At 43.9% G+C, this 21,035-nt stretch overlaps 1 protein-coding gene across 7 annotated transcripts in view; it reads right to left on the reverse strand.

The window, feature by feature from the left end:
• The window catches only part of ARHGEF3 (Rho guanine nucleotide exchange factor 3), a 308,196-nt gene that overhangs the window by 70,728 nt on the left and 216,433 nt on the right, over positions 1-21,035 (reverse strand). The window contains exon 1 of one of the 7 annotated variants that reach the window (XM_027585493.2): positions 302-568. The exons of the other annotated variants lie outside the window; for them this stretch is intronic. Coding sequence (XP_027441294.1) covers positions 302-397 — 96 coding nt within the window. The 5' untranslated portion in view covers positions 398-568. Of the gene's footprint in view, positions 1-301; positions 569-21,035 lie in introns of those variants that run through there. 7 annotated transcript variants of the gene reach the window in all.

Below are 21,035 nucleotides of genomic sequence, written 5' to 3' on the forward strand. Positions count from 1 at the left end.
GAGAGAGAGAGAGAGAGAGAGAGAGAGAGAGAGAGTGTGTGTGTGTGTGTGAGAGAGAGAGAGAGAGAGAGAGAGAGATGGGAAGAGGGAGAGGGAGTGAGGGAGAGGGAGAGAGAAAGGGAGGGAGGGAGGGAGAGAGAGGGAGGAACAGGGAAAGGTACAGGGAAGGAGAGAGGATGGGGGGAACACACTGAATAAGAGATGCAAGCACTGAGAAGACTGACACAGCGAGGGAGCCAGTGAGAGATGGAGCGAGACAGAGAGACAAACAGACCCCCAGAGGTCCAGGTGGAGGCCCTACCTCCGCGTCCTTGGCCGGACTGCTGGCCGGGGGTACCTCCAGGCTGCAGTTCGCCCTCTTGACCGTGAGGTAGAAAGGGTAATCCTTGGCCACCATGGTGGCTGCCGGGCCTGCTCTTTGGGATGTCACCGCTGACCCGAAGCGACCACAAAACTCCCTGGCGAAAGGGGGCCCCAGCTCCACGGTGCCGGGCGGCAGCGTCGGTAAGGAGGCTGACAGCCGGCTTCTTGCCTGGCGGGACCGACTCAGCTCTCCGGCCGAAAGCGGGGAGGAGCCTCGGCCGGGCCCGCCCAGCTGGGGGTGGGGCACGGGGGGTGGGGCGGAGCGCCGGCTCGGCCCCGCCCCGACGCGTCCCCGGAGCGCCCAGGTACCACCCGGGGCCGCGAGGGGCGAACCTCCCGTGGGACCCTTCTTCTTGCAGGCTGGATGCTCAGGGCCCCGCTCCCAGTGACTCCCTGGCACTCCGCGGGTGGAAGAGGCGGCGGGTAGAACCGAGGTGGGGCGAAGCTGGGCGGCGGGGAGAGGTGGCCCCGCGGAGGAAAAGGGAGCGTTTTAAAAGCCCACGTTAAGAAGAGGCGGTATTCTGCTTTGCCTTCTTTCCAGCCAGCCTCCCCTCACACTTTTTTTTTTTTAAATGAACGTCACTGGAGTATAATCTATAAACAGTAAGATGTGCCCATTTTAAGTATACAGTTAGTTGAGTGTTGACAAACGTAAACACTCACACGTAACCACTTCTATCATCAGGAAATACATTTCCACCAGTTCCAGAGACTTCCTTTGAGCGCCTTCCTCTGCACGCATTTTTAAATATGAAGAGGCTGGTTAGAGGCAGCCAGCCACTCAGAAGGGCAATCTGACAGGGTCTGTCAAGCTGTGCAGTGTGAGCCGGCTGGCTGTACCAAGTCTTATTGGAGAAATACATTGCAAATGTCTGATAGGCAATTCTAAGATCATTTGCTGCAGCCCAGTCTGGGACAAACAAACCCCAAACTGGAAACAACTGTAATGTTTATCAACAGGGAGTGCTTAAATACAGTTTCCTCCTTACAGAACCCCACTCAACAGCGGTCAAAAAGAAGGGGTCTAGGGCTGTGGCATGGAAAGATCTCCAATGCATTAAATTCAATTAAAGAATAATTGCAGAGTAAGCACAGTATCCTACCATTTATGTTGAAAACACAGCTACATAATACCATGTATTTTCTATAGCAACATGTAAGTAAATACCATTGAAAACCATCCAGAATGATGCACAGCAAACTTATGAGTCCCTTTGGGGCTAAGGGGAGGCAATCAGTGCCAGAATGTACACCTGGGATTAAAGGATTAAAAGTAGCAAAGGAAACTTTAAATTTACAGCTATTGTTCTTAAAAAAATTTTTTTAAATATTATTTATTTATTTATTTATTTATTTGACAGAGAAGGAGAGAGAGAGCACACAAGCAGAGGCAGAGGGAGAGGGAGAAGCAGGCTCTCCACTGAGCAGGGAGCCCGATGCGGGACTTGATCCCAGGACCCTGGGATCATGACCTGAGCCGAAGGCAGACGCTTAACGACTGAGCCACCCAGGCGCCCCTTGTTCTTAAAATTTTTACAAGAAAAGTATATGTGTTACTTGGTAAATTAGAAGTTAATTTTTTAAAATATTAAAATGATCATTGTCTCAAAAGTTATTTTGTGGACTGCACTGTTGAACTTTTCCTCCCTCCTATCAAAGTCATGACCACAGCAGGTGGTGGTCTGGAGAGATGATGTCTTTTGTTTTGACTTCTTAGGTATATAGGAGGTAATGGGAATGGAAATATCTAGACCCTGTTTCAGTATTCTCTACTTCCAGCTAAGGCCAGAATCCAGTTTCCACTTTCCAGGCAGGAAACATCATGCATGATACATAGCTCTTTCATCCCAGGTACCAAACCCACACCCTGGCACTAAATTCACCTACTTTCGGGCGCCTGGGTGGCTCAGTTGGTTAAGCGACTGCCTTCGGCTCAGGTCATGATCCTGGAGTCCCAGGATCGAGTCCCGCATCGGGCTCCCTGCTCAGCGGGGAGTCTGCTTCTCCCTCTGACCCTCTTCCCTCTCGTGCTCTCTCTCTCATTCTCTCTCTCTCTCAAATAAACAAATAAAATCTTAAAAAAAAATAATAAATTCACCTACTTTCCTGTCCAGCTAGTCCACAAACTGCCTTCAGAAAAGGGAGAATCTATCTGGCCGGTTTTGCTAACCCTGTTTTTGCCACACATGTAAAGGAAACTTTTGAATTAGTGGGTTCCAGTTGAAATTGAATAAAGCACCTAAGTTTTTTCCCCCTCATATATATATATATATATATATATATATATATATAATATATATATACACACACACCCTGGAGCACCTGGGTGGCTCAGTTGGTTAAGCATCTGGCTCTTGATTTTGGCTCAGGTCATGATCTCAGGGTCCTGGGATCAAGTCCTGAGTTGGACTCCATGCTCAACAGGGAGTCTGCTTAAGGATTTGCTCTCCCTTTTGCCCCTGCTCCCCTCAAATAAATAAATAAATCTTTATATATATTTTATATGTACACACACACACCCTATTTATTTATATATTTATATATATTATATAGAGAGAACATATATATTATACATATACCCTAAAGCAGTGGGAAGGAGGTGATTGAAGAAGATGTTTGGGATGAGAAAGATGCCTCTGGACCATCGATTTTTCCTACTCATAGTCCCAAACACAACTTCATTTTTTTAACCCAAGCTGTGCTGGTGGGGAGCTTACATAGATGCTCCCTGTAAGCCTGACCAAGCTTGGTGGGGATATGAAGGGAACCTTATCTCCAAGGGCAGCCAACTAAAGCAGCCCCTGATTAATTCTGCAGCCAAAGGAGGGCCAGGAAAGGCAATGACACACCTCATTCAGGGCTCCCCTGGCTGCCGAGGATATGAGCTGAATCACGTGGACCTGCTCCTCATTCCCTTCTTCCTGCTCTTCTGGCCCCCATAGGCCCACCATCTCAACTAGATGACTCTGGCTAGCAACAGCCCCTTCAGGGACAGGCTTAGATCCCTGGTGGAGCTCACTGGGCCTTATCCTCCAGTTGGGAAGTGTACTTCCAGCACTAGGTGAAGAAAAGAATGACCCTAGCAAACTACAACTGGTCTTCTCACTGCGGGATCCTCAGGGCTGGGCAGGAAGTCTGATGTACCATAAGTCCAGTGTGGTAATAAATAAACCCTATGGAAAAGAGGGGACTTTAACCTCAAGTTTGAGTACAACTATTGTGGAGCAAAGAATAGTCATATTGGTTGATGAGAAGGCTGCCATATCTACTTTCTCTTATAACATTTTTTTTGCCCCTCCCCAAAGGATTTGGAACAATAAAAATCAATCAATACACATGGCACATAACACATGTGCAGGAAACTTCTGTGTTTTCTGCTATACATGCTAACCAGAGGGAGAAAGAGAGAGAGAGAGGGAGAGAGAGACTGCTAATGATGAGTAACCACTTCAACAGTGCTGGGGAAAAAAAAAAAGGCATAAGCCCCAAGAAGAGTGTGGAAGGAAAGATGGGAATCTGGAGTTCCCTTGGTGGTCTGATGCTTCTAAGCTTCTCATAGCATGAATGTCTCACCCCCATAAATAGGGTTCTGGTGCTTCAAGATATATTTTTGGTACAATAAGGCCTGTAAACTGAAGCCAGGCAATTTGGGGTATACATAAGCCATGTATGTGGTCCTTGAGACATTTTAGAGGATTTCAAGGTATTTTTGACCCCATGCAATCTCCACCTTGTGCCCTGACTTCAGAACCTCTGCCATGTGTCATGCGCTGCTCCAACATTAACAGATTCAGGGTTTGGATACTCTGCCTGGATTCCAACCAGAGGTGTCTGTGACCAAAGACTTTGTCAGGAAGCAGGCTGCTCTACACGAGGGTTCCCAAGCACACCCCCTGAGGCTGGTGTTACAAGTGAGGGAAGCCAGTCCAATTCTGCAATGCTGCCCAGCTGAGTGGGCCCCAGGAGCCCGGCGTTCCCCATCCTGCCTGTGTGTGTGTTTATGAGCTTAGGAACAACACTGCCCTAACAGTCAGCTTCACTCAAAGCAATGGCACAAAGTGCCTTTCAGAACTTGCCTTCAGCACAACCCGTTATAATCCTATAAAATGCTTCACAGCCAGGCAGTGTTCCTTGCTAGCCAGAAGCCTGGAGACTGGAATAAAGAAGGCTGTTCTGCGTTTCCAGGAACGGTGCCAAGAGCAGGGCCTGTATTCTCGCCTGGGCCGAGCAGGGCTCATTTGTGCTGCTGGTGGAATGGTGGGCCTCCACACACAAGCCCACCACTGGTTATAAGCTCCTTTCAGAAGAGCAGACAGCCAGACATGGCTGAGAGACCATCAATCATCTCCTCAAATCCCACTGCTGTGGCAGTGAGCAGAACAGGCCCAGCATGAGGCTAAAACTTCAGAAGTTGAAGTGGTTGTGGCAATCTTTTCAGCCAACTGGACGATGCCTTGCTCTGTTACCATTATACTTAACATTAGAGTTAGTGAGTTCTTTTTTTTCTTAAAGGCACATTCATTTGTTCATTCATCTAACCATCCATCCATCCATCCATCCATCCATCCATCCATCCACCCATCAAATATGAAAGAGTGTTTATTACAGAGCAGGTGTTCAATTAGCTACCTTTCTCCCCTTTCTTTTCTACCTATTCCTGCACCTCTATCCCAGGAAGGTGTGTAATACACATCAGCTCAAGAAATATGGTTGACTTTAAAACATGGCCTTTCAACTATAACCTCAGCAGCGAGGTGTGCATTTGCAGAAGGAGCTCAGGTGACAGCAGACAATCCCCTAAAGCCCAGCCTTCAAACACGTGCACCTCCATCTGCTTTCTTGGCGTCTGGAGCTATCCCTTCTACCCCTGCTAATCTCACACAGTCGTGTAGGTACATGTTGCACACATATGTGTACCAACACCTCTCCCCTCCCCTTTCATTTGGGCAACATTTCCAGTTAATGACCAAGCTCCCTCTCCTCTCTGCCACTTCAGTCTTGATGGGAGAGGGGAGTCAAAAGCCTGAAAAAGTTCTGGCAGTGAATTCTGAGAGATCAGGACTGTGGTTTCCTGCCAGATGGGTAAAAATGGCACAACAAAACACTGATAATATCTAAAATCATACCAGTATTACTACTGTCCCCCCTGCTTGGGGTTATGTCCACTGGCTCCCAGCTAGATTTATGAAAATACATCCCTGGATATTCTAAAGCTGAAAGACTTCATTCATGCATTCACTTAAAGATCTCATTTTTTAAAACAAGTTTGAAAAACCAGTTAAGTGATAGAATCTTTGTCTTTCTCCCAGGATCGAGCTAATCCTGTGGATTAGTAGCTATAATGCAAAAATAATCAAGACTTTATGTTTAAAAAAATTAATATTTGTTTTGCGCTGATATACCACAGACAGGTACATTCCCTAGTCTCCAGTTCATTACAGCAGTGATCCTCAACTGGGGGCAATTTTGTGTGTCCCCCCCCGTGACATTTGGCAATGTCTGGATATATTTTTTATTGTCACTGGGGGAGGGTCCTAGTGGCATCTAATGGATAGAGGCCCAGGATACTGGCAGACATCCTATAAGGCACAGGACAGCTCCCACAGCAAAGAATTAACAGGTTCAAAATGTCAATAATGCTGCTATTGAGGAACCCTGCATTACACAGAGAGGAGAACTAAAATATAGCATCAGAGCCAGGATAATCCATTGGTTTTGACCTCAAGGATATTCTTTCTTCAGACCTTGGCCATTGACTGATGTCAAATGTCAGTCTGGGCATGGTGGGGGAAAGAAAAAAATGCTTCAGTGTGCCAGGCAGCCTCAGAGTTATTGACATGCCTAGAATCTTTCCCTGCTGCCCAAACCCAACCCTTAACAGAATAACAGATTTCACAAAACACAAAAGGACAAGAGAACAAAATGTACAGGAATAAAGGGTGGGGGACAGAAAACTATCTTAAACTCTTCAGATATGAAAATGTACTTCAAAAGGCCAGTGAAAATGAAAGTTTCAACGAAAGGTAATAATTTAAGAAGAAATTGGGGAGGAAGAAGAAATGTTTCAAAGCTTGGTCTTTTCCAGGAAAACCTTTTCCACCCTATTTAATTGTTTTGGGGGCAGAAATTCAAACTCAGTGATGAAATAAAAACCCCAGAGGATTCGATTGACTGTCTTTCTGATACATGGTATTCTGGCCACACTGTGTGTATGCTTGGAAACCTGTCTTAAGATTTTAAGACTCAAGATTTTGCAGTAAGAGTCCTGACTTTCTCCAATTTGAGCTGATTACTATTAGCAGGCTTGTTTTGTTTACAGAATATAAGCCAGCCTTTAGAACACTTTCTGTATACTACTAGAAGGTCTTTGAACTTTATGGATAGCCTGCATTTGTTTGAGAGTATTTCATATCTTTTGACCAAGAATTCAGTAAGTTTGAATAATATTTATTCCCCCCGGACTACAGCTAATCTTATATAGGTTTTCTACACTAACCATTGCATGGAGGAATTCAAATCTAAAATATGTAAATTCAAGAAGGAAGGGGAGTAAATTGGAGGGGGAGACGAACCATGAGAGACGATGGACTCTGAAAAACAAACTGAGGGTTCTAGAGGGGAGGGGCATGGGGGGATGGGTTAGCCTGGTGATGGGTATTAAAGAGGGCACGTTCTGCGTGGAGCACTGGGTGTTATGCACAAACAATGAATCATGGAACACTACATTAAAAACTAATGCTGTAATGTATGGTGATTAACATAACAATAAAAATTTAAAGAATAATAAAAAATAATGCTTCTATGAAAAAAATAAAATAAAATAAATATGTAAATTCTAGCTTTGGATAATAGAAGTGTTTTCTCTTTCATCAACTATAAACTCAGCAATCAAAGTATCATATTTCCTCAAGCCTAAGATGCTGAAGACTGTAATATGTGCTATTATTTTATGTATTACCAAGAAAAAAAATGTTGCCAATTGAATTATAACATGTGATCAGTTATAAGATACATCTCAATTCTAGAAAAATTAAAATGTGGGGGAAATGTGCATTTCAATGATAGCAGTGTTCATATCATCCGGCTGGGATTTGAAAACCTACATATTTATAGAAACGTGACTTCTGGGAATTCAGGGACAATAATTCCAGAGACCATCTATAGTGAAACCAACTGAGAAGCTTATCAAATCCATACCTCTGGACCCCGCTTTGGGTTTGCTGAATTGGACTCTAGGATTTGAAGTTTTGATAAACACCCTCAAAGAACATTTGTTTGAGTAGCATGGTGTTGTGAGTTAGAATTATCAGCCAGCCCCAAATGAACCTGCCCACCTCTCCCATTCCAGGAATATTCTGAACCAGTTTCTTGGGCCAGAGGTGCCCAGGGGTAATTAGCCCAATGTTTATAGCATCAAAATCCAGAGTGGGCCTAGAGAGCTGCTTACTTGCTCATCCAGTACTGAGAAACTATATATGCTGGATAGCCCGCTCTGTACATACGGGTGCATCAGGGATACAATGAAAAATATGCAAGTCCACACTCCAAGTAAACTACCAACTAAGCCACCCACCAGGAGACATGTTCTGGCTCTTAGAACTTGATTTGCAATCTGGTATCCAGAGTTTCAATTAAAAACATGCTTATCTTCATAGCCAGGGGACATGACTGCATTTAAGTTTTTAAAAAATTAGCTGTAGCAATAGAGAATGGGAGGAGGGCAGTTGGCTTGAGATGTTTACTTGAAAGAGATCTGGGGCTGGGGGGTGCAGGGCGCAGGGAGGTGAGTGGTGTGTGTAGAAGACCTTAATTAGAGAATGAGTTCAATGAGCAGGAGCAGACTTGGGGACTCCTTGGAAGCACGTGTCTCACTCGTGATGGGAGCAGAAGTCGGTTGGTGCGTGCTAGAGGGCAGCCCATGAGCTAAAAGTGTTCCTCATTGTCATGGGCGTCTGACAACACTACGGAGGGGACAGAGGGTGTAGGTTCACTGGGTGCTTTGGTTAAGTGGGAGGTGAGTTCCGCTCTGTTTGAATTTTTTCCACCCCACATCCAAAACCAAGCTCAGCAACTCAGGTCTCATGGGCTCACTCTTCTGACTGAACCAAACTTGGCAACAGAAAGCTGAACAAAAGCACAGGCTTCTAGTTCACCAACCTTTATGGCTGCATGATCATTTAGTTCTTTGGCATGACAAGAACAACTATCAAATGGCTTCCTACCAAATAATTCCTCTCACTCAAGGCTGTCCTTGATCCCCAGGCTAGGGGAACCCTTGCTTTGCGCAAACCCCCCTCCCCCAGCACTGAAGACCTCTCTTTCCCCAACACCCATCCAGCTTATAATGACTGATTTGAGGTGCCACCACCTCAAAGGCACAGGGACCATATTTATCTCGCTCACCACAGGGGCTCCAGCTCCTTCTATCATGCTGGCATATGGTAGAAGGATCCATATTGGTTAAAACGAACATTAAATCCAAGTGGGACTAATCAAAGAACATGTCATGGAAGAGATGAATCCAGAAAAGAATGTTTGCAGTAAAGGAACACAGCATATTTAAAGTTTCTGTGATGGGGGGCACCTGGGTGGTGGCTCAGTCAGTTAAGTATCTGCCTTTGGCTCAGGTCATGATCCTAGGGTACTGCGATTGAGCCCTGCATCAGGCTCCCTGCTCATTGGGGAGTCTGCTTCTCCCTCTCCCTCTGCCTCCTCCCCTCTGCTCATGCTCTGTCTGTCTCTTTCTCTCTCAAATAAACAAATAAAATCTTCAAAAAAAAATTTTTTAGTAGACATGAGTAGACATGTTTCTTGCAGAATCCAAAATGCACCAAAACCACTTTGAGAGAAGTGTTCCTGCAGTATAAGGCTATGAGGCCCTTTTGGATATTACTGACAGCTTTCAGTTCCCTCCAGGTTTTATACAGACCTGGCAATTTACACTAATTCCGGAACCAGGTGGACTTGCCAGGGGGACTGAAACTAGTCACAAAGGATATCAAAGAGTCTGCTTTCAGAGATACCTTGTAACATGCTCCTGCATCATTTTCTTGCCCTCCAGAGGCACTTTCTTCCTTTTCCTTCTCTAGGTTTTTGATTCCAGGTTAAACTCCCTATATATTTTTTTTCTTTTCAACTTGCCATGCTCATACCTCATGTTATTTATATTGAAACGTTGTTCTCTTGAGTTGGGCCTCTCATGAGGGGCTGACTTTGAAGGGGGAGGGGAGGTTTTTGCCTGGTGTTTCTGCAGGATTAAACATGGTGCTCATCTAAAGTTCTCAGGCTGATGTGAAAGTACGGACTCAAGGACTTTTTCTCCAAGGAAGCCAGTGGGAGAAGAAGGAACTTTCTCTCCTGGTTGCTCCATCAAGGGAGGGTGCCACCCTCCCCGTCTGAGCATCCTCACCTGGAGTCTTACAAGAGATGATTTGAGAGCTCATTCTAGTTTAGACACAGTACACGGGAAACAAAAATTAATCTGTCAGGGAGTGGGAGGCAGAGAGGGAGGGAGGGAGGGAGGAAGGTAAGAGAGAATTAAAATTGTAAAGCCAACATCACGTGGCTTCCTCCTTGCACTTTAATAACCCAGCACTGTCTGCAGGCTCAGAAAAGCCAAACGCAATGGGTAGGTACAAGGATTGTTCTGGTGCCAGGAAAATGCAATAAGACATAACTTTTACAAGGTAAGCAATGAATAAATGCCCTGCAGGAACAAAACAGATTTTAACATCTCTGAAGTTGGCAGCCAGGTGCCTGAAACATTGGTCCAGTGCATCCAAAATGCACAATAGACAGGACCACATTCTTTAAGATGAGGTCATATTTCAGGGGATGCAATGGCTGGATAGGCTGGGTTTCTATGATTGAGGGAAGGAGGGGAACTTGATCAGTATTTTCTTTGCCACAGTGAGACCCATTTCAATGCCTGTGAGAGATTTTCCACATGCTGGGCAAATTTTCTAGAGTTTTTTAAAGGGAGAACTTTCTGCAGACTACCTTGGCTTCTGAAAGAGGTATCTTTCTCTCTGAGTTGGGAGGGATCTTATTCTGTCCCATGCTATTATCGAGAAGATCTGAAACTACAGCTCTTCTTTTGGATTCTGCTGTTATAAAATGTGGTTTGGGGTGTCTTGTTACACTTTACCCCCAGAAGTGTTAAAGGAAGTGCCTGTCACCAACACTCAAAAATAAAAATGAAAATGATGCTGGCCGGGCTCAAAAACCAAAGGGATCAGCATTTTGCTTCAGTTTCCTGTTCATAAAACTTTATAAAAACAACCCACCCATTAAAGAAAAAAAGCCCATAACAATAGCTCATTATTCTTTTCCTAAACGCTTGCCTCATGCCACTCTGAAATTAGGTGCCATCACGTTTCCTGAGTTATGGGCTCCAAACACCACATCCATTTCCTCCTTTCCTCGCCCCCACCCCACCTGGCATCACTCCTGAATTTAGACACTCAGTTTACAAGCTCAGCAGAGAGAGGCCAGCGCCCTCCTTCCTACCTGTCCAGAGGAGGCCAAGCATCTGTGGAGCCTTCCAAATTAATTTCCATTCCCTAGAGAAACTTTTAAATGAAAGGTGCACAGTTACAAAGTGAAGGAAAAAAAAGATACCTACAGACTGCTTCCAGTAAACTGAAAAATAATTATACACACATTACCTTGTGATGTTAATTTTTGAAGAACAGGAAATTTCCCTTCTACCCTGGCTCTACAGTACAACTTTATGGAATATTGAACACCTCATCCTTCAGTTCCCCATAGAACATAGGAAAATGCAAGCTCTAGAATAAGAAGCCTAGATGCAAGCACCAAGTTTTCCACCTGCTAACTAAATGACTTTGGACAATTTATTTAACCATGCCAAACCTCTGTGTAATCATCTGTAAAATGAGGCTATGAGAGTTTCAAGGCTTTAATGAGATAAAATATCTGAATAGTTTAATAAGATAATGTGTATGTCAGTGTTCTAGGCACAAGGTAAGCATATAATCCATATTGTTATCAACCTTTCCTACTCTCTTTTTTCTTAATGAATTAGAAAGGAAAAGATGGTGGGGGGGGGCCGCCTGGGTGGCTCAGTTGGTTAAGTGTCTGCCTTCAGCTTAGGTCATGATCTCAGGCTCCCTGCTCAGAAGGGAGTCTGCTTCTCCCTCTCCCCCTGCCCCTCCCCTTGCTTGTGCTCTCTCTCTCTCTAATAAATAGATCAAGAAAAAAATTTTTTAAAGGAAAAGATGGGATTTGGGGATCTTTTCCCCACCCTTCTTGCTTCTAGAGAGGTTAATCATTCTTTCATTTAAATCCATAGATTTCAACTATTGACTTAACCATTGTGCATACATAAAAGCAGTGGCACAGGAAAAAGTGAACTGACCTAAATTTGAAGATGTGGGGTCCAATCCTGGTTCTACCTCTAAATTTGCTGTGTGACCTTGGACAAGTCAACTAAACTCACTAAGGCCCAGTTTCTTGAACTGTAAAATAAGGTGATTTAAACACAGATGCTTACCTTCTGTGATTCTATCAAAACCCAAAGACTGAAGTGTCTATGAAGTGCTGCCTCAGTTTTATCTTATTTTATTTCCGGAAAGAAAATAAAACTGATATTATCACCTACTGACGAAAGCATCCTTATCTAAAATCAGCATGTTTGCTGTAGGCAGCCCATATTTTGGGTTAGTTCAGTACAGTAATATTTTATACAGGCTCATCAGAAAATTCAGGTTGATGTCCTCATTTTCCAGGAAATGCAACGAGGAATACAGATTCCTTTAATATCAAACGGCCAAGAAAGCAAGATCTAAACAGTGGTAAGATCAACTATGGGCAAAAAAAGATCGAAAAGGAAATGCAGCTACATTATACACGGGATGGAACAGGCCTGAAATACACCACTGTTACTTAAAAATAGGTACTGGGCCACATGGTGCTTGTGTTATCTGTATGACAACATTTGGTTCCTACTGAGTCCTCTTCCTAGAGGCCTGTTATGACTAGGAGAGCTGTCTGTTCCTTCAGTGACCGAGTCTTGCTGCCTCGTGGATTTTCCCTAGTCATTCCTTTCTGCCCTTCGGGTAGGCTGCTTACGTCCAAGTGGAGGGACCACAGCCAGTTCTGTTCTGGATGCAACACACAGATGGTTGTTGGCATGTGCTGAGCACCAGGGGTTGAGGGGCTGAGGGCTCTGTGTACCCCAGGCCAACCTTCTGGTGCAAAATATTGATGCTGAGGTCACACATTTATAAAAATCAAAACTAAAGAGAAAGATACACTGCCGCAAGTTCTAAACAGTGCCCTATAAATAAATGGAACTAGATTTATGGAACAAATCATAAGCTTCATTATTCTCTAACATCTGTGTCTCCCTCTTGACTGTAAGCTCCATAAGGGCAAAACTCATGACTCTTGTTCAGGGCTCTAGCCCCAGTGCCAAAAAATGCCTGCCAAGTGCTAGGAACTCAACAAATGACGACCTTAGCTAATGCTCACTGAGAGTTTGCTTTCCGCCAGGCACTGTGCTTTGACTTTACGTGACATACCTCAGGTGATCCCCACAACAATCCAATGAGGTGGGTCCTTCTATAAAGGGAGAAACTGAGGTACAAGGAGTTCACTTGCCCAAAGTCATAGAGCTGGTAAATGGCAGAGCTGGGATTCAAATGCAAGTACTTTTCTTCCAGAACTTTCAGTTCCAATCATGAAGTAGACCATTAATTATTTTCAGGCCATTTGCAACTTAGCAGGTGTCCTGATACCAGAGACTATGATGCTAAGGGTCAGGGGTTCAGCCTATATGATTATAAGAATATCAAACAAGAGTCAGGAAACCTAGGTTCAAATCTTAGCCCTGGACTCCTACACTGACTTTGGTCAAGTCCTATGACTTCTTTGCTCACCAGTTTCTCCTGCTGGTCAAAAAGGGGTTGGATGGCCACTCAGATCCCTGACGGTTGTAAATCCCAAGTGCTAGAGTTGCCCCAGACATTATCTCACATCCAGAAAACTGCAGGTCACAGAAGTGTATTCCTCCATCTTCCAGTCTTCAGTAATCTTCAACCATCACACAAGTTACTCAATCTCTCAGAGCCTCAGTGCCCTCATCTGCAATTAGGATATAATAGCACCAACTTCAAAGGGTGGAGGTGAAGATTAGAGAGAAGCCAGGTAAGAGGCTAACATATAGTACTAATTTTATAAACAGTAGCTAGGAATTATTATGGTCCCAAAGAGAGCTGGGAGGTAAGTCTGGAGGAGGAAAGAATCTCCTTAAAGCCCAGGAACCAACCAAACAATTGAAAAGACAGCATTGAAACAAAGTGGTTTAAACAATTTCTAAGAGTAGAGTACATGTTTGCTGCATCCCCAGATCAAAAATTCCTTACTGGATTCTCTTTCCAAAAAATGGAGTAAGACAGATGTGAGTTAACTTCAGATAGAACAAAAAGGAACCACTGCGATCTGGGGAGTTCACATGTGTGTGTTGAAACACTAGAAAATTTGCTTTATGCCAGCCCTGTGACAAGCGTGTGATATGTATTATCTTACTAAGTCCTCACAGCCTGCTGAAAAGGGTACTCTCTGGTTTATGATGAGGGTATAGAGGCTCAGAAAGGTTAAGTAACCCGCTCAAGATCACACAGTTACTAAATATCTATACCAGAACTTAGTCTGCTCAGGACACTGATGGCCTTAACCATGCAGCTGCACCCCCTCCCTAAAGATGGAATGTCGTTGGCCTCAGTGTACCCCAAAGCCACACAGTATCAATCCTTGTCCACAACATGAGCAGTGGCTTTATTGGCAGCACATGTGTGTGGTCTCAAGCAGCCTTGGGTTTCAGTCCCCATTTATCCACAGACTCCCAGCAGCTGTGGACAAATTATTTAACTTTCCTGGATCCTGTTTTGATCAAACCGAATGTACTGGATTAGAGTTCTTCAATCCAAGTCTTGTGGAACATTAGCCACTGACATATTACACCCCAGAACGTTAGGGACAAGAGAGCCGAGATGTGAGTGGTCCTCTCTCCGGATTTCCTGGTTGGGGGAAGGAGTTAACAAACCCAGAACTGGGTGACTCCTCAATTCTTTCATCTTGAAGATAATGAAATTCTACTGCATGTTACGTGATAGGGAAAGAGAAAGGGGAAGAGAGAGGCTTACAGGAATCATGCGGGGTGGAATGGCTGGGGGTTCGTTTGAAACTGTTTGCAGAGCAACACAATGAACATACTTAGCTTGTAAGCTTCCTTGGGGTGCTCTGGGGTGGGGGCAGGTGGAGGTAATGGGGAAGGAAGTTAACTGCCTCTTCTTGAAATGACCACTAGTGCACACAGCAAGCACTCAGTAGATGCTGACAGAATTGAAATCAAACGAAAACAGACCTGGATCAAATTGATAGAGGCGAAGCTGCTGCAGAGGAATGAATATGTCCAAAAATGCTAACAATTTCTCTCCTTTGTTCCCAGCCGCCCACTCTATCATAAGCCATTTTTGATCTCAAGATGAATTCTTGTCCATGTGAATGAGCACACCTCTTCCCGCGGGATAACCGCAGGTAAGCCTTCCCTCTGCCTCTAGCCTACACGCTTGGAACCTGAACAAAGGTGAGCTGAGAGCTGAAGAATTCTTCTTGTTTTCATTTGTATCCTTGCCCAGGGCAGTAACAGACACTGTTTCATGAGTTTCCAGCTTAGCTTTAGAGCTCAAAGGATAAAGCGCCTCCACAAGAAAGACAAGAGAGGAAAGAAGGTAAGAGAATTTTAAAATTTAAGATATACATATATAAAATACATATTATATAATACATTATATGTATATATCCTTCAACTAGTTGGATTTCCCAACTAGTTGGATGTATATTTTTATATGTATATAAATTTTATTGAAGTAGCAGAGTCTTTTTTTTCCCAGGAAAAATGACAGTGTGCTCTAACCTCAGTCAAACCTGTTGGGGTCTCTCCCTGGAGATACCGGGAGTCACAATAACCTCGAGGAGCTCCTTTTGTACTTTTGTTCTAAAAACAGGATTTCAGAGTAAGCTCAGGTCTTCTGACTCCCAGCTGATGCTCCTTCCATGAAGGCAGGTTGCCTCATGAGCCATGTCCCCATGCCACAAAAAAGGCCGGCACATAACAGGGGCTCTATAAATATTTGTTGAATAAATTAAAGAACAAGGGACAGAAAAAGTCTCAGAAGACAAGTATGGAAGGCTGTCAACATGAGTGGATGGATTGGCTGACACTGGAAAATCTTGTGTGTCTTTGAACTCGAATCCAGAATAGCCTCTCCCTTATCTTTCTCTGCCTTTCAAACATCACCAGTTGTGAAAATCCTAGACCAAGGTTTTCTTCTCAGAAGCCCTCCCGGATGCAGCCACCTCATAGGAAATGGTTTCTTCTTTGAATTTCTAACAACTCTTATTAATACCACTCATTAACCACGTTCTGTCAGGTGGCAGCTTCTGAAATGACTTAACAGACTACAGCCACGTACCTTTTCTGATTACCTCCCCACCTAGAACTGGAGGGTAGGGCCTGTCCACACCTCCCTCTGGATCTGTTTTTAGGACACTGAAACAAAGAAAGAATGACTTCCAGAGCAATGACTAACTACAACTGGAGTATTTTTAAGCTAATATAATCACCTATTCCTATATTAAACTTCTTCCAACTAGTTGAATGATCAACAGAAGCTTTGTGCGGTTCTCCTACGGCCAAGGGAGGCCAGTAATAATTGCATAAGACTCCACTCAGGGAAAGACTGTAAGGGGGCGTGTCCCCTCAAAATACCCCATTAAAATTAAGGATGGTGCTGATATATCAAACCTCCAGATCCACCTACCAGTTTACTGAAAACAGGAGGGAAAGAAGAGTTAAGCCACACCATGAGAAAGCAACCAAGCAATCACCGAAACAAGGATAGAAAACATTCCACAAGATCAATGACCTGGTTTTTCCAACCAATCAATAGCAGGGGGGAAAACACAGGGAGGGGGAAGTTTTACAGAGTAACAGTCATAAGAAACAGGTGAACCATGTTGGGATCCTGGTTCAAACAGGACCTCTTTGATCAAGAGTCTCATGCTCTATTGACTGAGCCAGCCAGTGCCTCTGCCCCTTTTTTTTTTTTCCAAATAGGATCTCTTTTTTGTTTGTTTGTTTTTGAGAGAGAGAGAGAGAGAAAGAGCGCTGCGTGCACAAGGGGGTTCGGGGGAGGGGCAGAGGGAGAGAGAGAATCTCAAGCAGACTCCATCCCCAGCGTGGAGCCCGATGAAGGGCTCTATGTCACAACCCTGAGATCATGCCCTGAGCCGAAATCAAGAGTTGGTAGCTTAACCGGCCGAGCCACCCAGGCGCCCCACACAGAACCTCTCTGAGACAAACTAACAAGAATCCCCTCCATATCACCTAAGATGCAGTCCAAAGGCAAATTTGAATTGGGGATATCTGACTTTGGAGCGAGTATTAGATGATGTGAGGGAATTCTGTTAGTCTTGTTAAGTGTGATAAGCCATGGGAGTTATGTAAAAAAATAAAACGTTCTTATCAGGTAGAGACGTACGCCAAAGTTCTGATGACTGAAATGACAGGATGCTGAAAACACGGTGTGGTGAGACTGGGAAGAGGTTCACCATTGTGGATGCTGGATGCTGGGTGAGTGGAGGTGCTAATTATACTATTCTCTCTGCTTTTCTCATGTGGGCAGATCACCAGGCATCATGTCTAACATACTAAATTGTCCAACTTAGCAAATGAGTTTCCAGTGCTGGTGAGGGCATAGTGAAATAGCACACTCAGAATTGTTGATGACGGTGAAAACTACTATGATATCGAGAAACATCAATATACACCGAGAGCAATATAAACATGCAAATGTCTCGGCCCAGTTTTCCTATGTGGGTGAATTTACGAAATGAAAATCATCCAAAAGGAAATATTTTCAGTGCACTGTCAATTTAATAGTGATGAAGTAGAAATAATAAGACTAGCTATTGAATATAGAACATGCACTACATGCCAGGAACTATACGAAACGTTTTATATACATCCAAACAACCCTTCGAGGAAAGTATTCTCATTCTCCCGGCAAGTCCCCAAATTGGCACAACTAAGAAGTGGCAGAGCAGGAAATCATGTCAGGTGGGTGACTTCAAAGCCCACATTTTCCAGTCCTGCGCTAAGTTGCCTTGAAACCCAAATGCTGGACAAGAGGAGATGTTTAATTAAATTACAGGACATCCACGGTAAACAGTAAGAAGTATACTAATGAAGCCAAGCAACATGAAAAATGCTACATTTAAAAAAAAAGTTTGAAAGCCATTTATCAGAGCACCTCTGCAATATGTATACATGTGCAAAGGCTGGCAGGAAAAACACACACAACGAAAATCATGGTTGTATCAATTATGGACCATGTGGTTATGTTCTTTTTATAATGAAAAAAATTTGCAGGGGTGATCACTGAACTGAGGTGCGTCACAACTGCGGGTAGAACCAGGGCATTTGGTAGTGGTGTTGCCATAAATATTGTAAACCATTAGTTTCTTCAAATCAGTTTTTTTTTCCTTGTTCTTTGGAAGCCTACCAAAACTAAAGGAAGAAATATTCCTCCTCCCTCAAATACCTTTCCAATGACCTCTGTTAGGAATTCACCTATTTGATCAGGAAGCAAGCATTATCCCATAGTTTCCCCTTGCAGCAGATGCTGAGTAAAATGTTACAATATAAGATGGATGCCTTACACATACCACAAGAGGGGGGAGAAAAAGACAGCTTAAATGAATCTATAAAGGATTGTTTTATGATCGAGGTTCCCTCTGAGTCTTGTGAAATCCTCTCACAGATCGTTTGTTATTAGCATGACTGAGAGAAGCACCAGAAAGCCGAAGATGTGGTTCTCCTTCTTATCACAGCCCAGTCCAGGCACATCCTAAGTGCATCTAAGGGACTGCTAATGGCCTCAAAATCCCATGCCACGGCTCGGCATCCTGGATTCACTCTCCTCCTCCCCCGCTCCTGCCCTGGACAGACATATCTGACCAGCTCCCAGGGACAAGTTCACTGTGAGATTATGTACATGGAAATGCTCTGGAATCTATAAAATGCTCTTACAGATGGGAGGTTATTCTGATTAAAAAACCTGATACGGGCCCTTGTGTGTTTCTTCTGCCATAAATGAATTCCAGAGATGTTCCTTGGGGAGGAGAAAGAACAACTAACTAGTTCCCAGGTTATTTTAATGGCCAGAACCAGGGTTGCCATAAATAATCAACTTTTTATAACAAAGCTTCTGCAACTGCCAGGGGGATCATTATCACCTGAAAAAGGCACTAATCTGTGAGCCAGGCCACGTGACCATGTGTGATTCTATGTGGTATTCGTCAGTACCTGTCACCAAGATAACAGCTTAATCTTGAATGGAGGAGGCAAGCATATTTTAGAGAAAGGCCTGTAAGAGATTCCCCTTTAAAGAGCTAAACAAAGAGAAAAAAATCTCGGGGAAAGAATGAAAACAGAAGGAGCCAGACAGCCAGCTGGAAGAGAAGACTGAGCTAAAGCCATCGACCCTTCAGGGAGCTAGTGCAACTTTTGTGGGAGATTATGGAAAAGCTACTGTTTCAAAGCCTCTGGACATCAGAGGAAAAAACACAAAGGAGAGTTTGCTGAACAGAGAGCTTTAAACAATTCAAGTTCAAACAAAAAGAATTCCAGGAATTAGGAAGAGAGGAAATTACAAGGTGCTTTGCAAACCACTGCAAAGAAAAGGATGTTTAACTGTTAAATGTCAGTGATAAAAATGGCGATCTTGTGGTGCTGGAGTTTATTTTGGAGGGGGAGGGGTGAGGACAAGAAATAGTAGGTTAATTATAATTGTAATAATCAATAATTATATGACTGGCAGCTGGCCTTTCCTGAGCCCTTCTTAGGGGCAGCATTGTGCAGAGCACTTTGTACGCTTCGTCTCCTTTAATCCCCATGACAGCCCTGTGAGCCCAGACCTACTGATGACCCTGTCATAGATGAGGAACCTGGGACTCAGACAGGCTCTGCAACTTCTTTGAGGTCACAATGGCAGGACTATGATTCAAACCCAGATGTGCTTAAAAGCTCAGCCTTGGAACCCTTTACACACAGGTATGTAATTACCAGCTCTCACAGATTGGACTATTTTTAAAGATTATTGACAATTGTAAAATTCAGAGCTGATAGCCAACTTGGTCAACATCCTGGCTACTTGCCTTCCTTCCTAAAGATAAAATGAAAAGAATGGAATGCTATTCGGTCCGTTTTAGCAACTGTGGATGTTTTCTGGAAAAAGTGGGAGGAAAGTAATTGGAGAAATCTATCATTATTAAGAGCTAATTATATACCAGGATTCTCAGAGTAGAACACTTCAGTGGCATCACTAAATTTCTAACAACCCAAGGGTTCACCTGCAAAAAGTAATTGAGGAAACTGTGTGAGGTGACAAGGTCAGGGTTACACAGCCAGCTAATTACTGAGCACTGTTAGGAACCCATATGCTGGAGTCCAGCTGCCACCTGAGTCTGAATTCTGATTCTATTACTCATTGCTCTGGGACACTGGTGAGGGGATCCTTCTGAGCCTCAGTTTCCTCACCTAAATGGGGATGAGAACAGTCCATAAGGTTATTGTGAGAACCAAATGAGATAATGCATTGGAAGCATGAGGCACAGCCAACAAAGTAGCCAGATCGCTTCATTTACAAAGAGCCCTGCACTTTATGCCGTGTTTCTTCACAATCTATAGAATATTCAGGTGTGGAATGAGTGACTGTCATTTGCAAAAGCACCAAATTAAGAACCTAGCCCAATTCAAGACCTTGTTCTTTCCCCAAACCATAGTCAGTGGTGGAGAAAGGGAAACAATTTTCCCATATGTTCTCTTCTGCTGGATTTTGGTATTTAATAAACCCTGATGACACAATGGTAGCTTTCCCAACAAATTCCATTAGAATCTCAGAAACCCATCATCAGTAATAGACAGGCAGCAACGTTTTCTGTTTGTTTAGTTTTATTTAGTCACACTGATGAAAACTGAAAACTGACAAATGTTATTGCTCTTGATTATCACAAGACAGCAACCCAGGAAGCCTTCATTTTTATGGGTTTAATAGATTGCTCCAGTCATGACTTTCATTGCTTATGTTCTTGGCACCTGGAGTCGATTTTTCAAGGGCTCTGAGGACAGGAAGCTGGTGCTGTGGGGGCACTCTGGGGCTTTCACTTGCTCGGCATTGGTTCCTCCCTCTTCTAATAACAGTTCTTCCATTTTCTTTGGGAAAACTGCCCACCTCTCAGTGTTTGTGGTTTTAATGGGACTGAGCCCACTGTCAGTCCCCGTGGGAGTACATGTGACTCAGGACTGCTAATCAGCAACCCCCTCTTTCTGGTCACAGTGATTGGTTCAGGAGAGGGCATGAGAACCAGGCTTGGGATTTTTGCAGGAAGAACTGGGCAAGAAAACACCTGTAAATTAGAAGGGGGTAAGCTTAGAGATGTTGGTGGCCATATTTCCACCAGGAGAGGAGAACATATCTGAGAATGGAGGCAACACATAAAAATACAAGATGAGAGGTGAAGAGAGAGAGAGGACATTCTGAAGAAAATTAGCACCTAGATCCAGCCATGCCTGAAGCCAGTAA

Source organism: Zalophus californianus, chromosome 1 (genome assembly GCF_009762305.2).
Source record: "Zalophus californianus isolate mZalCal1 chromosome 1, mZalCal1.pri.v2, whole genome shotgun sequence".
Taxonomy (NCBI): domain Eukaryota; kingdom Metazoa; phylum Chordata; class Mammalia; order Carnivora; family Otariidae; genus Zalophus; species Zalophus californianus.